The 18426-nt window shown below is 37.9% G+C and overlaps 1 protein-coding gene across 2 annotated transcripts in view; it reads right to left on the reverse strand.

Moving 5' to 3' along the window:
* The window catches only part of DHX35 (DEAH-box helicase 35), a 32768-nt gene that overhangs the window by 12885 nt on the left and 1457 nt on the right, over positions 1–18426 (reverse strand). For both annotated transcript variants that reach the window (XM_076351706.1, XM_076351705.1), the window contains exons 2-14: positions 17388–17521; positions 16921–17013; positions 15992–16069; positions 14061–14165; positions 12733–12794; positions 12043–12112; positions 11412–11471; positions 9241–9353; positions 8794–8890; positions 7559–7717; positions 6047–6257; positions 4149–4273; positions 3314–3368 (exon numbers count right to left, since the gene is read on the reverse strand). In XM_076351706.1, the coding sequence (XP_076207821.1) occupies positions 3314–3368; positions 4149–4273; positions 6047–6257; positions 7559–7717; positions 8794–8890; positions 9241–9353; positions 11412–11471; positions 12043–12112; positions 12733–12794; positions 14061–14165; positions 15992–16069; positions 16921–17013; positions 17388–17521 (1362 nt within the window). The remainder of the gene's footprint in view (positions 1–3313; positions 3369–4148; positions 4274–6046; positions 6258–7558; positions 7718–8793; positions 8891–9240; positions 9354–11411; positions 11472–12042; positions 12113–12732; positions 12795–14060; positions 14166–15991; positions 16070–16920; positions 17014–17387; positions 17522–18426) is intronic.

The following is an 18426-nucleotide window of genomic DNA, read 5'->3' on the forward strand; positions in this document are numbered from 1 at the left end:
TTTGTAGCAGTAACCCTGAATATACACAAAAGGCCTCCAATGGATACTAGTTTGGAATAGGTAAAAGTTTCCTTGAGATAATCTTGGAAGCAACCACTGTATCCATATATATGTAGGAAATTGGAGATCTCAGAAAAAGATACTGCAAAGATTTTTATTGAACATGCTCAGGAGAGATTATTCAAGCACTGTGGCACTAAAAAGTTTCAAGTAACAACCACTAGCACGTGATGGGCTGAGGGATTAAAACACTATTTTAAACTTAGGCAACAACTTACAAACAAATCTTCAACAAAATCTTGGATCTGAAATGAAGCTAAAAATAAAGCCACTTTTTACCTGCTGATTTACCTCCTAAATTATGCTTGAAAACAATAAACTCCAACTGACAACTCAGACTTTCAAGGCTGAGAAGAGATACTCCTGACGTAATCAGTCTGCATCACTAAAAATAATCAGTCTAAAAACAGTGATGTGTTTAGTCAACAGAACTATCTCAACCTTAAGAGCGTCTGCTCTGCACAAGTTTCACCATTGGCAACGCATTGGCACAATAGGGTCCTGACCCTAAACTGAACATTTGCATGCCATTACAATGCAAATGATGAAATACATGTTTATACTTGCATAAGAGACATTTAATCCTTACTGCACCTGCAAACGCTTGGGCAGCTTCACCTCCGCAACTTTTATAAAATCTCCATAATAGACTACCTAAAACCTTAAACTTCAGCAAAAATTGAAGAGTGAATCTGTATATCACACTCGTGCACACACATTTCTTTCCATCTTAAACACCAACATCAGCACTTCTCTGCTGTGCTACAAAAGCCGGGCAGCCAAGAGAGTAACAGCTCTGTACTTTTCTGTGAAGCTACCATGAGCGTAACACTTTTGCCAAAATATCAAACAGCTCATCAGTGAGTTTATTGACCTTTCCTCCTCATTTCCCTAAGGTGGTTTTGGCTGTGAATTCATCCTTGCAACATGCTTCTGAGCCACTGTGACGGTCCTTGTTCCAAGCTTGAAAAGGTTGCCAAGAACCAAGTGCCTTAAGCGAAACCCTCCTTTACAAGATGGAACTGAATCAGCACAGAGCAAAATCATGGCCAAGCAGAGAGTTACAGCTCCATGAGAATAAGAAGAGAGCAGACTGCCACCAGTTACGACACAGCATTTGTAAGTGATGTAAAAACAACCACAAACCTCTGGAAGCTTCCAAAACTTACACAATCTCCTTTACACTACCCTTTTCCTCATGTTTACATTATGGAGCAAATATTGTTGACTTTGAATTAACTACAAACACTGAGTTAAAGTCAAACAGTTTCATTTTGATTACTTGTTCTTGTGTCAAGTTTCTGTTTTTGTCAAGTTTGTTGCATTCAGAAAGATTAAACAGCTGTCAAAAAAACCAACAATATAACAGTTCCTCCTATAAACAAAATCAGACAGCATACATTCCACTCACCACAACAAAAAAGAACTGAAAACTGTGTATAAAAATATTACTGCAGTGTGATTTGAGTGTTATAGGTATCCAACAATGGCACAATGAATCAAACCAAAATGAACACATTTAGAATCACAGAATATCTCAAGTTGGAAGCGACCCACCCATAAGGATCAGAGTCCAACTCCCTGCTCCTCGCAGGACTACCTAAAACTAAACCATATGACTAAGAGCATTGTTCAGACTCTACTGAATTTGAGAACAAGCTGTGATTAGCAATTCAGAGAACATAATAAAAAAACATAGTCTATTAAGTAGCTAAATAGTAGAAAAGTACTTTGAATTATGCCCTCAGGGTCTGTTAGACTAGATTTTTCTTCTTTTCATTAGAAGTTTGTGTGTATCTGTTCGTTTGTCCACAACCAGAAAGTTCAATACTAAAACTAGAGCGGACTCTCTTTGTGAGCTGCATGCAAGTGAGCTCCTAAGCATCTAAAAGCATGAAAAGCAAGCAGGCTGTGCACTGAAACACAGACACCGAGTGTGAGAAACATAGTTCCAATTCACCCAGGAGGAAATGTGCTGCCTTTAGGAACGATCAGGGGGGGTGTTTTTAGTGGTTGCATCATGTATTCACAGCTAACAGAATCAGAACAGTTTGACTTGCTACAGGTTTGAACTTTGCCTCAGCTGCAGGACCACCACCACCACCGTTAATAGCACTACACTACCTAAGGTGTAGTCTTTTAGCCCTAAGCCATACTACATTCAGAGCAGAGACACAGACTAGAACTAATTTTAAAAAATATGACTAGATTAGCTCTTTAGAACTTTTGTCAGTCGTACCTTCAAAATCGTATCAATGAGAAGGTCTGAAAACTAACATGTGACACGTGCTTTGCTAAGCCATCGGGAAGCACACTCTCTATCGGGTAGCGTCCAGTGACTGGCCTCTCCCAAATTCAAGCATCAGATTTTACTTACAATGTTTAGGCAGAGTTCCTGCACACGCATCAAGATCAGATAATGAATGTAACATGCTAACAGAAAAATTTAAAATAGATACACTACGCTTTTTAAAGTAATAAGGACCAAGGAATAAACAAATGAGCAATTATATTAAGCTTGCTAAATTCTAGGTTATTACAATCAGTCTGATGGTGAAAGAGATGTCAAACCTTTACTTTCAACTTTTTTTGTTTACACTTGCAAGTACTACATGTTTCCATCACTGGCACAGTAACGCAAAATGAAAGAAAACCACACTAAGAGCTTGAGTATCTAACAACTTATCTAATTGGATGCAGGTAAATTTAGTGTCTAACTCATGTACTGGTCTAATTAGCGTCCGAATTCCATTTGTATCTTCATACCACTCTGTAAGGGCTGAAGGAACGCAGAGGATCTGCCTGAGAGGATCAAGCCAACACCCTCATCAGCTCAGAGCCCTGTTCCTAGCAAGGACAAATAGCTGCTTCCTCCCATGAAGGTGCAAGGAAATACACAGAAGATATAGCTATAAAATACACATTTGCCCAATCTAAACAGTTAAATTCTAGTTTATACTCTATGCAATAGATTTCTAGTTCCTCCCAGAAAGTTATTGCTGCCTTTTGCTTGCTTACCTGTCTGAAATAACCAGAGGAAAAGAAAGTAAATTCAGAGGAGACTGAGGTACACTTTAAAAAACCACCAACAAAAAGCTTCCACCAGTCAAGGCTGTTTTCTCTTTCTCAAAGCACGGTTTTCTCATGCAAGTTTGATTAATGTCCATCCAATCACCAAATCCAAATTAACATTTTTTTTCATTTTTTTCTCCTGTAACATAACTAGAAATAAAGCAAAGCATAATATTCTCACCTCCTAAAGCATACAGCAATTCTAAAGCTTGCACCATTGACTGTGCAGGAGGTGGCTGTGAAGAAAAAATGTGCATTGTTTAAAGTTATCATCATAGAACACACGAGTTTTCACAAAAATTCTTAGATCTTCCTCTTTCACAAAATCCTTAAGTTCTAACTACCCACATTTCTATTTATGCAAAATGAAGAAAGAGCTCTCAGACTCTTCCTGTCACCCTTCCACTGACCACCAGTGCTTCGAGTCAAAACCATCTCAACAGGCTCAGCATCATCACTATGATGCTCTCAAGATCCGAGCTAGAAAAGGCATACTTGCTTTGTCCAACAGCGACGCCAGCAGTGATCAGAACAATTACTTAACTTTCTCTTCTAATGCTACCATGTTAGTTTTTCACATCAATACAAGAGCAGCTAGACACTTTACAGAAAGCAAATCTAAAAATTGGTACTGCTCTTTTCAACAACAGACAAGCACAGGTTTAGTTCTGTAGGTATCAATTTTTTTTTTCCTTTTTGTTCATAAATTCAGTGCAAAGGGACTACAGTTACAGTTTTGCAGAATCTCAGAGTTTGTCTTTCTAGGCCTTTCTCGACTTCAACACTTCTAACAGCAAACTCTAGAATACAACCAGTCATCGTTTCTAAGTTGTCACACACATTACTTGCACTAGTTGATTCCCCGAAACATACTTTGCTGCCCAATAGTGGACAATGAGTTATGCTTTCCAAATTAACAGGGCAATGGTTACTGGTTCTGTGGGTTATCAACAAGTCATCTACTAATCTTTCTTCACACTAAGGAAAGATGACAGACTTTACAGCCTAGGACTCACCGAAAGAAAGGGGAACCTGAGCACGTTGTCAATTCCTAAAGCCTTCAGCTGCAAGATGACAGGTGCAAGGTTACTGCGCTGCATCTCAGGAACAGTGGACTTTGGCAACTTCTCAAAGTCCTCCTCTGTGGCGGGAGAAAACAAAGCAATCTGGGACTGAGTTTCAACTCCTACTGTAATGCAGTCAACACGATAGAATCATACCCATTTCAAGTTAAAGTTATCGAGTATGAATACTTAACAGGTGTTAAAAGAACTCTAACTCAAAGATGATTTTTCTCCAATTACTGTATTTTAAGACACTTTAATTTAAATAGAAAATTCAATGTTTTGGGCTACACTGCTGATTCTGTAGTTGACCCACCCATATTTCAATTTGAAATGTTATAAATTCTTCACAGAAATCTGGAAATGCTTTATTTCTCTTCTGTTTAATATTTTTATATTATCAAATAGTATAAATATAAAGGCAGGGTGCAATACTACAAAAAAGCTGTTTTTTTAAAGAAGGGATATGGAAAAGTTCAAAACCAGCACGCTTTCAGTAGAAGAACACCCTTTTTAGTAACTACTGAAACAAAAGGAGGTTTAAAAAGCATATTTAAAATAAAGACTAAGGATTGAAAAACAATTTAACAATGCCTTCTTAAAAGCACATTCACTATAAAGTCTAAGTCTGGAAAAATACTTCACATAAGGTCAAAATCCCTGCACCTTCCATTAACCAACTCTTCTGCAGTAAAGAAAAAGGCATACGTACCCCTATGTTGATCTAAAACTCCAGATCAAGACAAGAAATATATTATTTTCACCTGAATTATTTTAATTTCTAGACAGAACCCTCTTCTATCTCTGGTCTATCTCAGACCTTTCCTAAGACAAAGATAGTCTACGTTTTCTCTACTTTTGTCTACTCAGTGCACTTTCTTAATTTCTTTTTTTTTTTTTTTCCTCCTTTAAAAAGTGTTTCTTAAAGCACTCATTAGGCCAGCTCTTGGGCACACAAAAATACTTCAGTGTAGTCACGGTTTCTCCAGTAAAATACTTAAAAAGCTATGTAAGCTTGGTATATTACGCAGCAGACATTCTCTCCTGATTCTTATTGGACACACAAATTCAGAGAATAAATCATGTCTTTGTTTAACGTGGCAACTGCTGGCAAGCACACACACATTTTAGAAGAATATGCTTGATCTCTCTAAGTCTCAAAGCTCCAGTAAAACTAGAGGGAACCTGAGGCACATAAGCAATGGCAGTGCTCAACTGCAATGCCTTTTCTCATTAAACAGCTGAGAACAGAGACAGTTGGATTGGGGCTTTCTGAACACTGCTAGGTGGCCAACAGATTTATTTGTAACAGTAATTTTTGTACAGTGCCAGGGTCATTGATTCAAGAGAAGCATTTGGGGTTCACACCTATTCCTATGAAAAAGGGGACACAAAGAAGTTTTCCCTCAGTTATCTAAAGGATTTCCGGAGTCTTTTGTTAGATGCACAGTCTAAAGGAGACTTTAGTCACAGAAGAGAGCATCATAAAATATTATAAAGTGAAGCAACTGCTCAGAAACCAAGATCATAAAAAGATAAACTTCTTAGCAGACTCGCCAGAGCAACATTAACATTACAGGTTTGCAATTGCTGACAATCTTGTAGGACCTACCCTGCTCAGTTTGTGTTTCTGTTTCATAAAAGGATTCGGTGCCTAATGCTTAGCACATATGAACAATGGATTTCTAAATAAGCCAGAGGAATAATGACGGGAAATTTCTATCTCTCACTGAGAAAAAAAAAAAAAAAACAAACAGTTTTGTTCTTTTTTATCTAATACTAAAACCACTGTAAAACAATATGCAAGTCACACCAGCAAGTTCACCTTCCCTACACATCAAACTACTGACCTGTATAAAGTCTGTAACATTTTCCAGAGCGGTTCCGTCCTGCACGTCCTGCTCTCTGATTAGCCGAAGCTTTAGATACTGGTACCACCACAAGGCATTCGATGGCTGTTTTGGGGTTATAGGCCCGAAGCTTCACAAAACCACAATCAATTACAAATGCAATTCTGTGAATTGTGATGGAGGTCTCAGCAATGTTGGTGGCTACTATCACCTACAGACACAGACACAATGAGGATACTGTGAACTCCCCAATCTCAATTACACTATCAAGCCCTAGTATCAGTGCACCAGGATTCCAATAAAAGCCACTTGAAAGATCTCAGATATGACAGTTCCAGTAAACACACTCTAGAGTACAAAAGGATACAGTACCTGCAGCAGAAAGAGCTTGTCAGCTTGTAATAAGCCCAGTTTTTACAGTTTCATAGTCACTTTCTTATGCAAATTTATTCTCTCTTCATAAAAGTAGAACAACTTGGCAGTGTTTGCAGAGAAAACCATCGGCAGTGATTGCAGAGAAAAACATTAACTGACTGTAAATCAAATGTTCTTATGTAGTGAACTAAAAATATTTTCTTTCTGCTTCTCAGTTATATTGAACTGCTACTTGTAACATTGGAACGGGACAGGGGATAGCAGAGGAACAGAGTCGATTAAGCATTTCATGTTCAGTATTCCTGCAGAGATACACTTATATGCATGTCCTAAAATATTAAAAAAATAATTGTTCCCAGATGACAGAGGGAAATTTCATCCTTATTTCACCTGAAATTAAAAAAGTAAATCGTGGAAGTTAATTGACTAATGTCATATCCTGGAGAGAAAGGAAGTATTTATACTCAATGTTCTCCAACACCAGATGAACAATTTTACTTGTTAGACTCCAGCAGGTGCAAGGATTATAACAAGTCACCCCTGTGTAATTCTGTCAGCTTATCTCAGCCATAACACAGGCTCTGCCTAAGCAGAAAGCACTAATCATGACCAATTATATAGTTCTGTGACGTTAAATATCCAAACAAGACTTGCAGAAGTCAAAACAAAGCTTTTTTTTTACTAAAACCAAGCAAGTTTTCATTTCTTAGGCGAAAATACAGCACTTACCCACTCTGTCACTAATTTTTCCATTACTGATGAAAAACAGCCACAGACACTTAGACCACAAAAAGAAACAGATACAGGTAAAAGTAGAGGACTTCAGAGTGTAAGAAGCTGCAACTGGACGTAGACAAATACAAGGCTGTACAAAGACTCTTAAAAATTGAGAAGTTGATGAGGTAGACAGGAGAGTTAGAGCTGACATGTCTAGGACTGATCAAAGATGAAAAGGGAAGCCAGAGAACATGTTCTTGGTTCACAGTCTGAAAACTGACAGGCAGTGTTAGGAGATGCAGAAAGTCTCCCTCAGTAAGTGTTTGCAATAGTCTCATGATGTGAACCTGACACATACAATCTGTGTAATGCAGACACCCTTCCGGGTGGTAGAAATTGAGACATACGCAACAGCCTTACCTTCCTGACACTGTGAGAAACTCTCTCAAACACCTTCATTTGCTCAGGAGAAGGCAGCCCAGCATACATGGGGAGAACACGGAGGTGCTTTTTCATTCCAGTGCGAGAAAGGGCCCGAGCCTGTTCTATGAGCATAGAAACAACTGTCTCCACTTCCTCCTAGAGCCAGAGCAAGACGGGGGACAGAATGAGAGAGGTTTCACTTTAGCTGTCACCTCTATACAAAAAATGCACCAAAATGATCCCCATATAATTGTAGTTGTTCAAACTCCAGGATCTTTTGACTAGCTCCCTCAATTTTGTGATATTCTTACATAAATTGCTATTCATAATAAATATATGTGTAAATATTTATGTTCATTGTTATTTGAGACAATGTCACAAATACATGAGAAAAATCACAAGGGAAGGACTGAACAAAGTTCAGGAGGAAGCAGCTGTATTTTCCCGTTTATCTCAACTTGTGAGAGCAAAACGGGAGGCCAATCTATTTTGACCGTGCAGAATGCTGTGGGTCTTGATCAGGAATGATGCAGTAACAGTATTAACAGTTACTGCTCAACTTCACATTTAATCTCAGAGATCAACTGTGGCATCTCACTCTTAAAACACAGACAACAAAATGTTCAGGCATCGCCTTGTCAGATACCCAATTCACTCTTTCAAAGTCAAATCAATAATGGGGATGAAGAATTTATTTTGAAAATATGCAAGATGTTATATTGAAGCTCTTCAAGGTAGCTCCTCACTGGAAAAATTATAAGCTACCTTCCATTTACTCGGCTGCAAAGTGAGCTGACAGGTATAAATAGAGCAGAAGAGACTAGTAAATTTTCGTCTCACAGCAATTTGTTTTTCTGTCAAAGACTTCAGATGTTAAGCCTAACAAATGTAAATTCCATTTGCCCTAACTATTAAAGATGACTCACTGTCAACTTCATAGCTGTGACGAGCACCAAAAACAACACATACTGATCCGCTTATTAACGAGGCCGAAAGCATACAGCATTAAATGAGAAAAACTATCATACATCACTAGCTTTGATAAATCCAGACCATAATTACATTTTCTAAGTCTTTCAGACTGGCTTAATTCTGCTCACATCAATGCAGAAATATTTGTCATCTTTAACGAGATTAAAGCAAGCACAGCTAAGGAAAGCAGGAGACTGAAGCGGCTTCACAAAGCCCACAATACAGCACTGTAAAGCAAAAAAAGAAGCTTACGTCTATACCTGGCCAGTTAAAAATGCCAGTATATCACCATCATTTTCCATCTGGTGAATTTTCATTGCAGTTTCCACAGTTGATTTTATATAGTCTGGAACAGGACTACGGGGAGAGAAAATAGCAGAGGCGTTAGCAGAAAAACAGGTACAGACTCCTCACTTCCACAAGGAAGAAACAGAGAGCTAGCTTTTGGGCGCTATATATCAGCCATACTACATTTAGTTCATGATGCATCCTTGGGAATCAGTCTTCAGCAATTGATTTGTTTCCTTTACGCTACAGTAAGCTTAAAAACATGTCTGCTGCTATAAGGAATATCCAAATGTTTCCCAAATTGAATGCTACACCTCCTTACCATTGGTCTGGGAATTTCTGAGCTCCAACCTAGACAAAATGATACCACAGTTGCACACTCTCCTAATCACCACTGACAAGATCAAACAGGAACACACCTCTGTATGTAAAAGATGTCCACTGGAAACGTTCTCCCCTCGACAGTAAGGATCACACTGGTATCTTTGCTGGGGTCACCGGTATCATTTTGATTAAAGAAATCCCTGAATTTCTACATTAAAATAAAAACAAACACTTTCAGTTTGATACTTCAAAGAATTAAGGGAGAAACCTAAAGACATGAAGAAGTTAAATTACTACTACTTGCATGTTTTCTTCATACATTTGACAGTTCCAATTTAAAAATTTTAAAGTTTGATTTTGTTGCCTTCTATTCTGTCTGGGGTTCAGGCATTTAGCACAAATACACTGTCTTGCATGTTTATTACTTTGAGAAGCAAAAATTGGAAAGAGGTAATAAAATTAATTAGATCAGCTGATACAGTTTGAAAAAGCAGATATATAAACTTTTTATTGGATCTATAACAGTAGCAAAGTCAAAGCTAAGAAGAACTTAGACATGACTGGTCCTAAAACTTTCGGGTAGGGCTTGCATATTCTCATCCATTTTTGGATGAGTAAGTAAATTTTACAGCTCTCAGCGAACACCAAGATCTCACCTTGTAAAAGCAGAGTTAGGCTGATTTATGTAAGTTTTTCATTTATGCATTGCGAGACACCTTCATAAATTTAGATTTATTGCCATGAAGTATTTTAAATACATAATAGCAAAAGAATGAACATGAAGAACCCAAATAATCCATCTCAACTTCTATGACCATTATAGAGATACCATAAACTTTCTGTATTTAAACAAATGCTTATATAGTCAAACTAATAATTTTGCTCCTATTAACTTGTTTTTACATTAACTGTAAACTATTTGAAACGTGTAATTTCTGGCAGTTAAAATTTTGCAAAGGCAAAGTATTGTAATGCTATCTAATGTAACGTACAGAATATGTAGTAGTGGAAGTACTACCAAAGCATAGCATGCTATCAAGATTTACAGCATATGATATTTGCCACTAAAGGAAATCTCAGTAAACCTACATCTTCGGCGCTACATGCAAGCCCTCAACACCACATCTCACGAAGGACACAGCGGAGTGGAGTTAGGAAAAGTACAGAGAAAAGCAATGAACGTGATAAAGGAGATGGAGTAGCTGCCTTGTGAGGAGAGACTGAAAAGGCTGGGGCTCTGCTTGGGGAGCCAAAGGTTGAGAAGACACACAGCTGAGGTTTACAGATTCAAAGGTGACAGATAAAGTAAGTGTAAAACTGGTTTGGGGGGGGTGGGGGTGGGTGTTTGTTTTGTTTTTTTTTTAAAAAAACCCAAATCCCACACTACTAGAACTAGGAGGTCCTTGATGAAACTAGCAGGTTTAAAAGAAATTAAATAAAGTACTTCATTATATAGCAGGTGGCAAACTTCTGAAAATTGCTTTCACATGATGTCCTGGAGACTTACAGCTTCATCAAGCAGATTCAAAGACAAATTAACAAACAGCAGGTCCATAAACACATATTAGATGGAAGCAGCAGGAAGGTACTGTCTAATCTCTCTATTACACCCACTGCAGATGCTGAAGCAGCTCAAAGAGAACGGACCCACAGCAGGTGGACAGGCTCATATGCCCTCCCTAAACAGCATCTCCTATTGCTGCTGCTGCAGACAGGACACCGGGCTGGATGAAACACTGCTCCAATCTAGGAGAGCATTTCTTCTGTTCCTACTCAAAATTAAATTAACGACGTTTTTAGTAAGTTACATAAGTTTCCACAGACCACAAGTCTATCAGGGAACTAGTAAGATCTCACTGAAATGAAATCTACTCATTTATCACTTATTTTTACTGGTCTATGGTTGTCTCAAATTATTGCTCTCAGCAAAACAGAGCTAAACCAATGTCTCTTACTAGGATTGATTAAGCCAAGAGAACATCTTTTTATACAATACCAATAAGAGGAAAAAAGGCATAAATATATGCAAAGCAGATTCATATTTAAATTCACTTCCAAAAAAGTTTGCTAATACAAGATGAAAACCAAACACAGCAACCTAACTACAGCAGATTTTTTTTCCTGCACTCCTTCCTCTCTTCTTCACCACTCAAACAGCAGTAATGCTTCACAAGAAGCAAGCAGCACAGAGGGTAAGCTGTATATAAATAGAAGTGGAGCCTCCACTTAAGGTCACTTCATTTCAAACCAAACCTGTGAGCTATACCTCTGCATCCAAGGTGGCTGAAGCCACAATCAGTCGAAGATCCCCACGCTTCTTCTGAACCTAGGACAGAGACCAAGAACAGCCAGAGTAAAAACTATTTTCTGGGATATAAGGCTAGAACCAAGTTTTAGAGTATCCAGATTACCGCTAACTTCTCTTTAAAAATACTTTGATACTACAAGACAGCTGATGAACTGAAGCACCCATATCACACCATAGACCTAACAACCTGATGACTGTTTGGAGTTTTATATATTCTTTTTAAGGGCATTCAGTCTGTAATCATTATAGCTTACGCTTAATTTCTGGTGGGAGTCAGGTCTTTCATAGGTTGAAAGTCAACAACGACCCCCTATCAGATCACTTCACGTGATCAGCAGCAGCAGAATGAAGACTACCTTTTTGCTAATATCATCTAAGGAGAAATTTCAGCATCGGGGGGAGGAAATATAGGATCCTGAGTGTCAGATACCTAAAGTAAATAGTTGGGTATGTACAATAGGCTGTAGGATAAATGAGGAACTAGAAATCTCCCTCTCTCAAATGGGTTCACTAGTCAATGAATTCTGATCCTGAATCATCAGTTTAACAATAAGGACGAAAATGAAAACAGTTACAACTAAAAAATAACCTTTTTTAGTAAGCCAATGGCAATATCTGTATAAAGAGTCCTTTCATGGGCTTCATCCAGCATGAGGACACTGTGAATAAAGCAGAAAGATAAGATTTCAGAAATGGTTTGATTGACACTAGAATCAGTGTCTTCCTGTCTTCGAGAAATATCATTATTTGAAACCTGCTGCTGGACTGTTTGCATCCACTTAGAAAACTGTGGAAGTTAAAAAAAGTACAGCAACGAAGTGGGGAGAAAAATGTAGATAACATCATGTGGTACATACATACTGTTCTTCATTCAGGCTAGCTTTTGGAAATGGGTGGAAGAAAAAAGGTCTATCTTTACTGCACTGCATAGGTTTTCTGGATACCAGAATAGCCTGTGTTTGTTCTTGATTTTTTTTTATTTTTAATTTGATTGGCATTGGAAAGAAAAAATGAATTTAAAACCAGTAAATGAAACGATTCAGACTCCATGAGGCCCATTTACTTTTTGTTCCAAAACCACAGCACCAAATCCTGCCGGGTTTGGTGTTGCAATGATCAAGTGATTTTCTAACAGTCTTTACAACATAAAGAAGTCAAACTCCTAAAGTGATTTTCATATCTTTTGGTATTTAATTTATAATAACCACACCTCGGTCTAAAAAAATGCAGTTGTTTACCAAATTACACTTCAGCAAGCATTCATTCCGTGTTTCCTTACCTGTATCTTGTTAATAAAGGATCAGCCATCATCTCCCTCACCAGCATACCATCAGTTAGAAACTAAAAGTGAATGCAAAGAAAAATGTAAAAAAAAACCCTAACAGGTAGTCTTGATTACCCATGTGATTTTTAAACATGATTTTCTAGGCTTCTGCCTGAATTTTTCCTTGCCTTTAATTTTCTAATGATCTAATAAATTGATCTATTTTCAGCTGTGGAAGCCAAATACGTATTTCTGAGTGCTAGCCCAGAGATAAGCAGAGTGATTGCTTTTTCATCAGTATTGAATTTTTTTAAATTATTTTTGTATTGAAAAAAAATAACAGACTGGCAGCACTGGAATATGGCAATAGAAGTTTCTTCACTCTTGTCTGTAACATGGCTAAATCTGCTCCACCAGAAACATCCTGTGTGTCAATCCAGTCTTGACCCTCTCAAAGTAGGCTACTTAATATCTATCACACACTTCTGATCAGAACACAAACCTTAACATTTCAACAAAATGCAAAATTTCAATTTAATACTTTCTTCCTACTAGCCAGTGGAATGCCACCAGCTTTATGTAGCCATCAAACAGTAGTTTGACCTGGGACTCCAACTGTGGCCTTGAACTGGGCAAGAACTTTACCTGGCAAGGTAAAACCTCCAAATTTCCAACCCCAAATGATTAATCATCACACTCAAAAAAAAAAAAAAAAAAGATTTCAGCTGCTTTTAATGAACAAACATCTCCATTTCTTTCACTTTAAAAGGGCTACTAGCTTCAGAAAAAAAATCAAAAAGTAAATTGTCTCATTCATCATCATTGCTATTCCAGCATAACTAAAGCAAACTCTCGTCTGTACACAACACAAGCAACATTAATATTGCTCACAGCACTACAGAACAGCTGCAAAGCTTGCTATTTAATCCACATCAAATTACTCTGTTAGCCTACTCACGTTTTATCTGCGCTTTTAATCAAAATCTATTTTTAGGGTGGTGAGGATACTTTAGCTGTGATTCACTGCAGCCTTTCACTATGACTTTGAGTGACGTACCAGGTCACACTAGCACTGTACCAATATCTGGCCATACCTATCTTGAAAATCTTCTTTAGTTTTAAAATGGTGGCTACCAGACTAGCAGAATAGAACACGTACCCATTTTATTAAGGTTTGGATAGCCACAGCCATTTCAAGCACACTTTTGGGGTACCCACCTGGAAAACTGAAATGCTATCTATTCTCTTTACTGAGCATCACAAGGTTCTCATTAATTTTGCAAAAGTACTTGAAGAGTTCCAGCTAACCCTTCCAGAGTAACCACATACTGTTCATGTTTCACCTTAATTCTTGTAGCCTGTGGATCCGTGCAGTCATCAAACCGAATACAATATCCAACTTCATGACCCAACACGGCACCTCTTTCATCAGCAACTCGGCCTGCAACCTGAGAAAAGAGACTCTTAGAAACAAGAGACAGCTCACAGTACACTTCGTCATTGTATCATTATTTTGTCCATAGAGAATTGGCATCAAAACAGGAACAGAGCTAGTGCTTCCAAAGAATTATTTGTTCTCATTCAAACACAAAATTCTGTTCGACATAACAGTGCATACTGAACATACAAGTGGTAGATACTTTTAAAATGTTTTAGTGTAACTTAATAAATCTGTTTCACGCTGCTTCTACTCAGGAAAGCTACAGAGGTACCTTTCTGTGGTAAATACTCCGACAGACCTACAAAGGCAGCCACTCAACCAGTCACAACACTGAGGGAGGACCACATACCAGCAATTGCAGGAGTGCAATTTAAGAACACAGTTGGCATGCAAAAAGGGAAAGAGTACAGGTATATGGCATGCCGAAAAAAGTTATGTGTTAAGCTGATCTGTCCCTGAACTTACTCAGACTTTTTTTTTTTTTTAAATAAAGATGCTACTGTGCTTTTCATAATACAGAATCTTCTGTTCAGAAACAGACAGAGAACTGGCAGAATAATTAAAAGAAGCAACAATTTTTGGAACAGTACTACCCTGGGCCGGTTTTAAGCCAATAGCTCCTTTAGCTAAAAATCTTGAGTTATTCAGACTTATTCTACAGAATATTAGGTATTATCAGGCCATGGTTTCAGCAAGCTACAAAGACATTTAATAGCTAAAGACACAATAAAACTCCACAATACATACATTAGTCCTAGTAGAATTCCAAGAGCAAGCTACTTTCAGTCATTTGAGTGACATTCTAAACCATACCGACAGGCAGTGAATTCACGATTTCATTTGGAATCTTATCACTCCATCACTTTCAGCCCAAGCACTCAGGATAATTGTCAGTCTGGGTAATGCAAGCAGAAGTTCAGGAATTTCTGAACTATGCCTTAGGCCTCTGCAACTACCTATCTTTACTTCTGACAACCCCCATACTCTAGATGGAAAAGCAGATAAGAACACCGATTAAAATAAAAGATCACTTTCAGTTCAAGACAAAGCAGTACATCATCAACTAGATCTCTCATCTCCCTGCAACAGCCATACAGTCCAGGCAGCTTGCAACAACATTCTTGAAGAAAAATCCTACTGTGTCTATATACTAAGCCCTAACTGAGTAATCTTTTCATTTTAGGCTTAAAAATAACATGTTAAGACATCAAAGGGAAAAGAGAAGTAAGTTTGTCGTAAGAAATCATTGCAGTATACACAGCATCTCCTGTAGAACCGTGCACTGTCAGCTGGATGTCCTATGAAGGAGAAAAGGGAGGACACTGCAGGCAGGCTGCCCAAAGCACAAGATGCAGATCACTGCTAGAGACTGTTTCCTTAACCATGTTGGATCTGGTCGAAGAATACTGGATGAGACGAAACAGCAAGCTGTACAGCTCTTCAGTCTACTACATTTTTACCTGAGGCATAAGCTGATTTGTTGCAGGTACAGTTTAATATATTATAAAGGACAGGAAAAATGAGGGTTACAAAATGCACCTCAGTTTTCTGTACAAAAAGAATGCTGCAGCAGAAACTTCAGCCCACCAAGTCAGTGTTTGGCAGCAGTTATGAAGACCAGGAGCACTGGATGCTTTCTATGCAGACTGTTACCAGAGAGTACAAGTTGTTGCCCAACAATAGTACCAGCAATTCTGTGAGGAAGGTAAGCAGAAACGTCTATTCATTCAGGAGCTCCTGCAGTTGTGATTCCTGCTATTCAGCAAAACCTGCTAATAAACTGGAGGTTATAATGACAACAAACCGGGAAAATTTGGACATAGAGAAACTCACTGAAACAGCAGCAACCCGACGAGGCTGCGTCACTCCAACAACTCTTCCTTCGGCTGTCCAGCCAGCTTCTGCTAGGTACTGCAAACAAATATTGAGGATAAGAAATGAATTGGTCATGCTGTGATTACAGCAAGGTGTTAGCTCTCCGCACTGTGTGCTTCTTCCTGGTTCTGACACTAACTGATGCATGACCTTAGGCAAATCAGTTACTTAGAGATTTTGTGCATTATTAACCTCACCATTAAAACTAATATAGCACAATACCTACTTCATAAGCACATAAGCTTTCAGAAAGCATCTAAGAGCAGTTCTTTGGTTCTCAAGTATTTTTTGAACTACTTCATTTTTTCCCTCTTCTTTCCTTTATTTTATAAACCCTTTAGAAAAAAGCCTAAGCAGCACAAGTCCTGAGCTCACACTGAAGCAGATGACATTCATCATTAATCTGCAATTTTTTAAGTTAAAATCAAGAACAAACTTTGAAACACTCTCAGACTTTTTTCATTCCTGGCGCAAAAGAGAAAATTTTACAAAACTACAAAAATATACAATATTCCAAAAGTTTCCAAGAGACAAGCTCGTAAGAAAAGTGCACCTTTTTTCCTTCTTAAAAACATGTTCTTAACAAAATTTTAAACATGATTCTGATAGAGTAACAAACACCTACTATAGCACAGTGACTACTCTTTGTACCAGCATAAACTTATTTGTTGTGTAAGGCCCTTTCCTGTAGTGGAAGAAGGTTTTATATTACAGACACACCAGCTCCTGCTATCTAATATGAAGCCTTATATTCCTCTCCTTTTGGTCACACACAGGAGCACACGTGAATTCCATTCTCACAGTGCAGTTCTGGGCTGCTGGTTTAACGTTTCATGTAAAATCCCCTGAAGGAATACCTGATTTTACCAAGTTAAACAGACACTTACTTGCGGAATCTGCGTTGATTTCCCACAACCTGTTTCCCCAACAATCACCAGAGTTTGATAGTTCTCCACTAGATAAAGTATGTGATTTCTTAGCTGAAAAAGATTACATTTAAGTATCAAAGCCAGATGTACACAAAAGTAAGAAAATAATTAAAATGACAATATTTAATTGTCTAACAGACACCAGTAAATTCATTTTACATGGAGTTTACTGCCAAAAGCTAAGCAGTTCTTTAAAATCTATAAATGACATGCACAACAGATAGTAATTAACATAAATCTACAAAGCCTGTAAAACTGTCAGTAACAGTTGTCAAACAGGACAATCAATGCCAACGAATAAAGAGAGCAAGGCCATAAAATTATTGTTTTATGTTGTAAAGTGATTCTACACTGCTCTTTCAAAAAAAGACATAAGAGCCAGACATCATGCAATGGATTTAATATACCAAAAGGAACTTCTGTACCTTAAAAACAGGCAGCTTTTGTCTTTGTTGTTCAATAGAAAGGGAAGCATAAGGATTATAGATGACCGTTATGCCACTGCTCTCAGCAGGACTCTGTCTCTCCTCTGAGACACTGACACCAGGACCTTCCGTGCCTAAATGACATAAGTTAAGATTAACTGGAAGAACACAGTTCTGCCTAATGTATCACAACACAACCAAAATAAATATGTTCCTTACAAGGAAGAATCACGGCTAGCAGCATATATCAAAAGACTAACTTTTGTATGAAAATAATCAAAATATTAACTAACAGTAAACACGCAGAAATTCTTTCAAATGAAATGTGTGTCTCCCGCTGGTTTAAAAAAAAAAAAAAAAAACCACCAACCCTAATGTAAATAAGTATTTGATTTTTTTAAAGAAGATAAAGGCGGAAAAAAGCACATAGGAAAAATATACAGCAAGATCTTGGGAATTTTCTTCTTTTTCTGCAACAGTTCAGATATATCTTCAATACCTTTCTCAGAATTATGTCCATGGATTTTAAGCCAACCAGTCAGACATGTAACAGAACTTCCCTTGACTAACATCAACTGTATAAACATTCAACCTTGCCCGCTCATGAGATGTGCCATTCACTTCAGATCTGAATTTACCTCAGTAACTGAAACTTGATTTATTCCTGCTGCGGATTACCATAAGACTACTGACAACTGAAAATGTTGAATCATACAGGTGAACTAGAAGCAAAAACTCATCCCAATAACTGGCTATATCACCTCCAGCTGCAGATTCAACTGGGAAAGTCTGAGAGCAAAGAGCAGGATTCCCCGGTTTTGTAGGATTTGCTTGTTTGGGCTTTTCCCACTTTTTCCACTGTTTAAAAACAGTTAGTCCCTATTCAAAGCTGCCAAGCAAGTTTAAAGCAAATTGATCCAATTTTAAAAGTGATTAGCAATTATTCCGATAACTATTCACTCCCCAGGACAGATGGGGAAGTTAAGAACCAGGGACATGAATATCTGGATCTTGACAAATCAACAAAGTTAACAGATAT

The sequence above is a fragment of the Aptenodytes patagonicus genome, chromosome 14 (assembly GCF_965638725.1).
Source record: "Aptenodytes patagonicus chromosome 14, bAptPat1.pri.cur, whole genome shotgun sequence".
In the NCBI taxonomy this organism is placed as follows: Eukaryota; Metazoa; Chordata; class Aves; order Sphenisciformes; family Spheniscidae; genus Aptenodytes; species Aptenodytes patagonicus.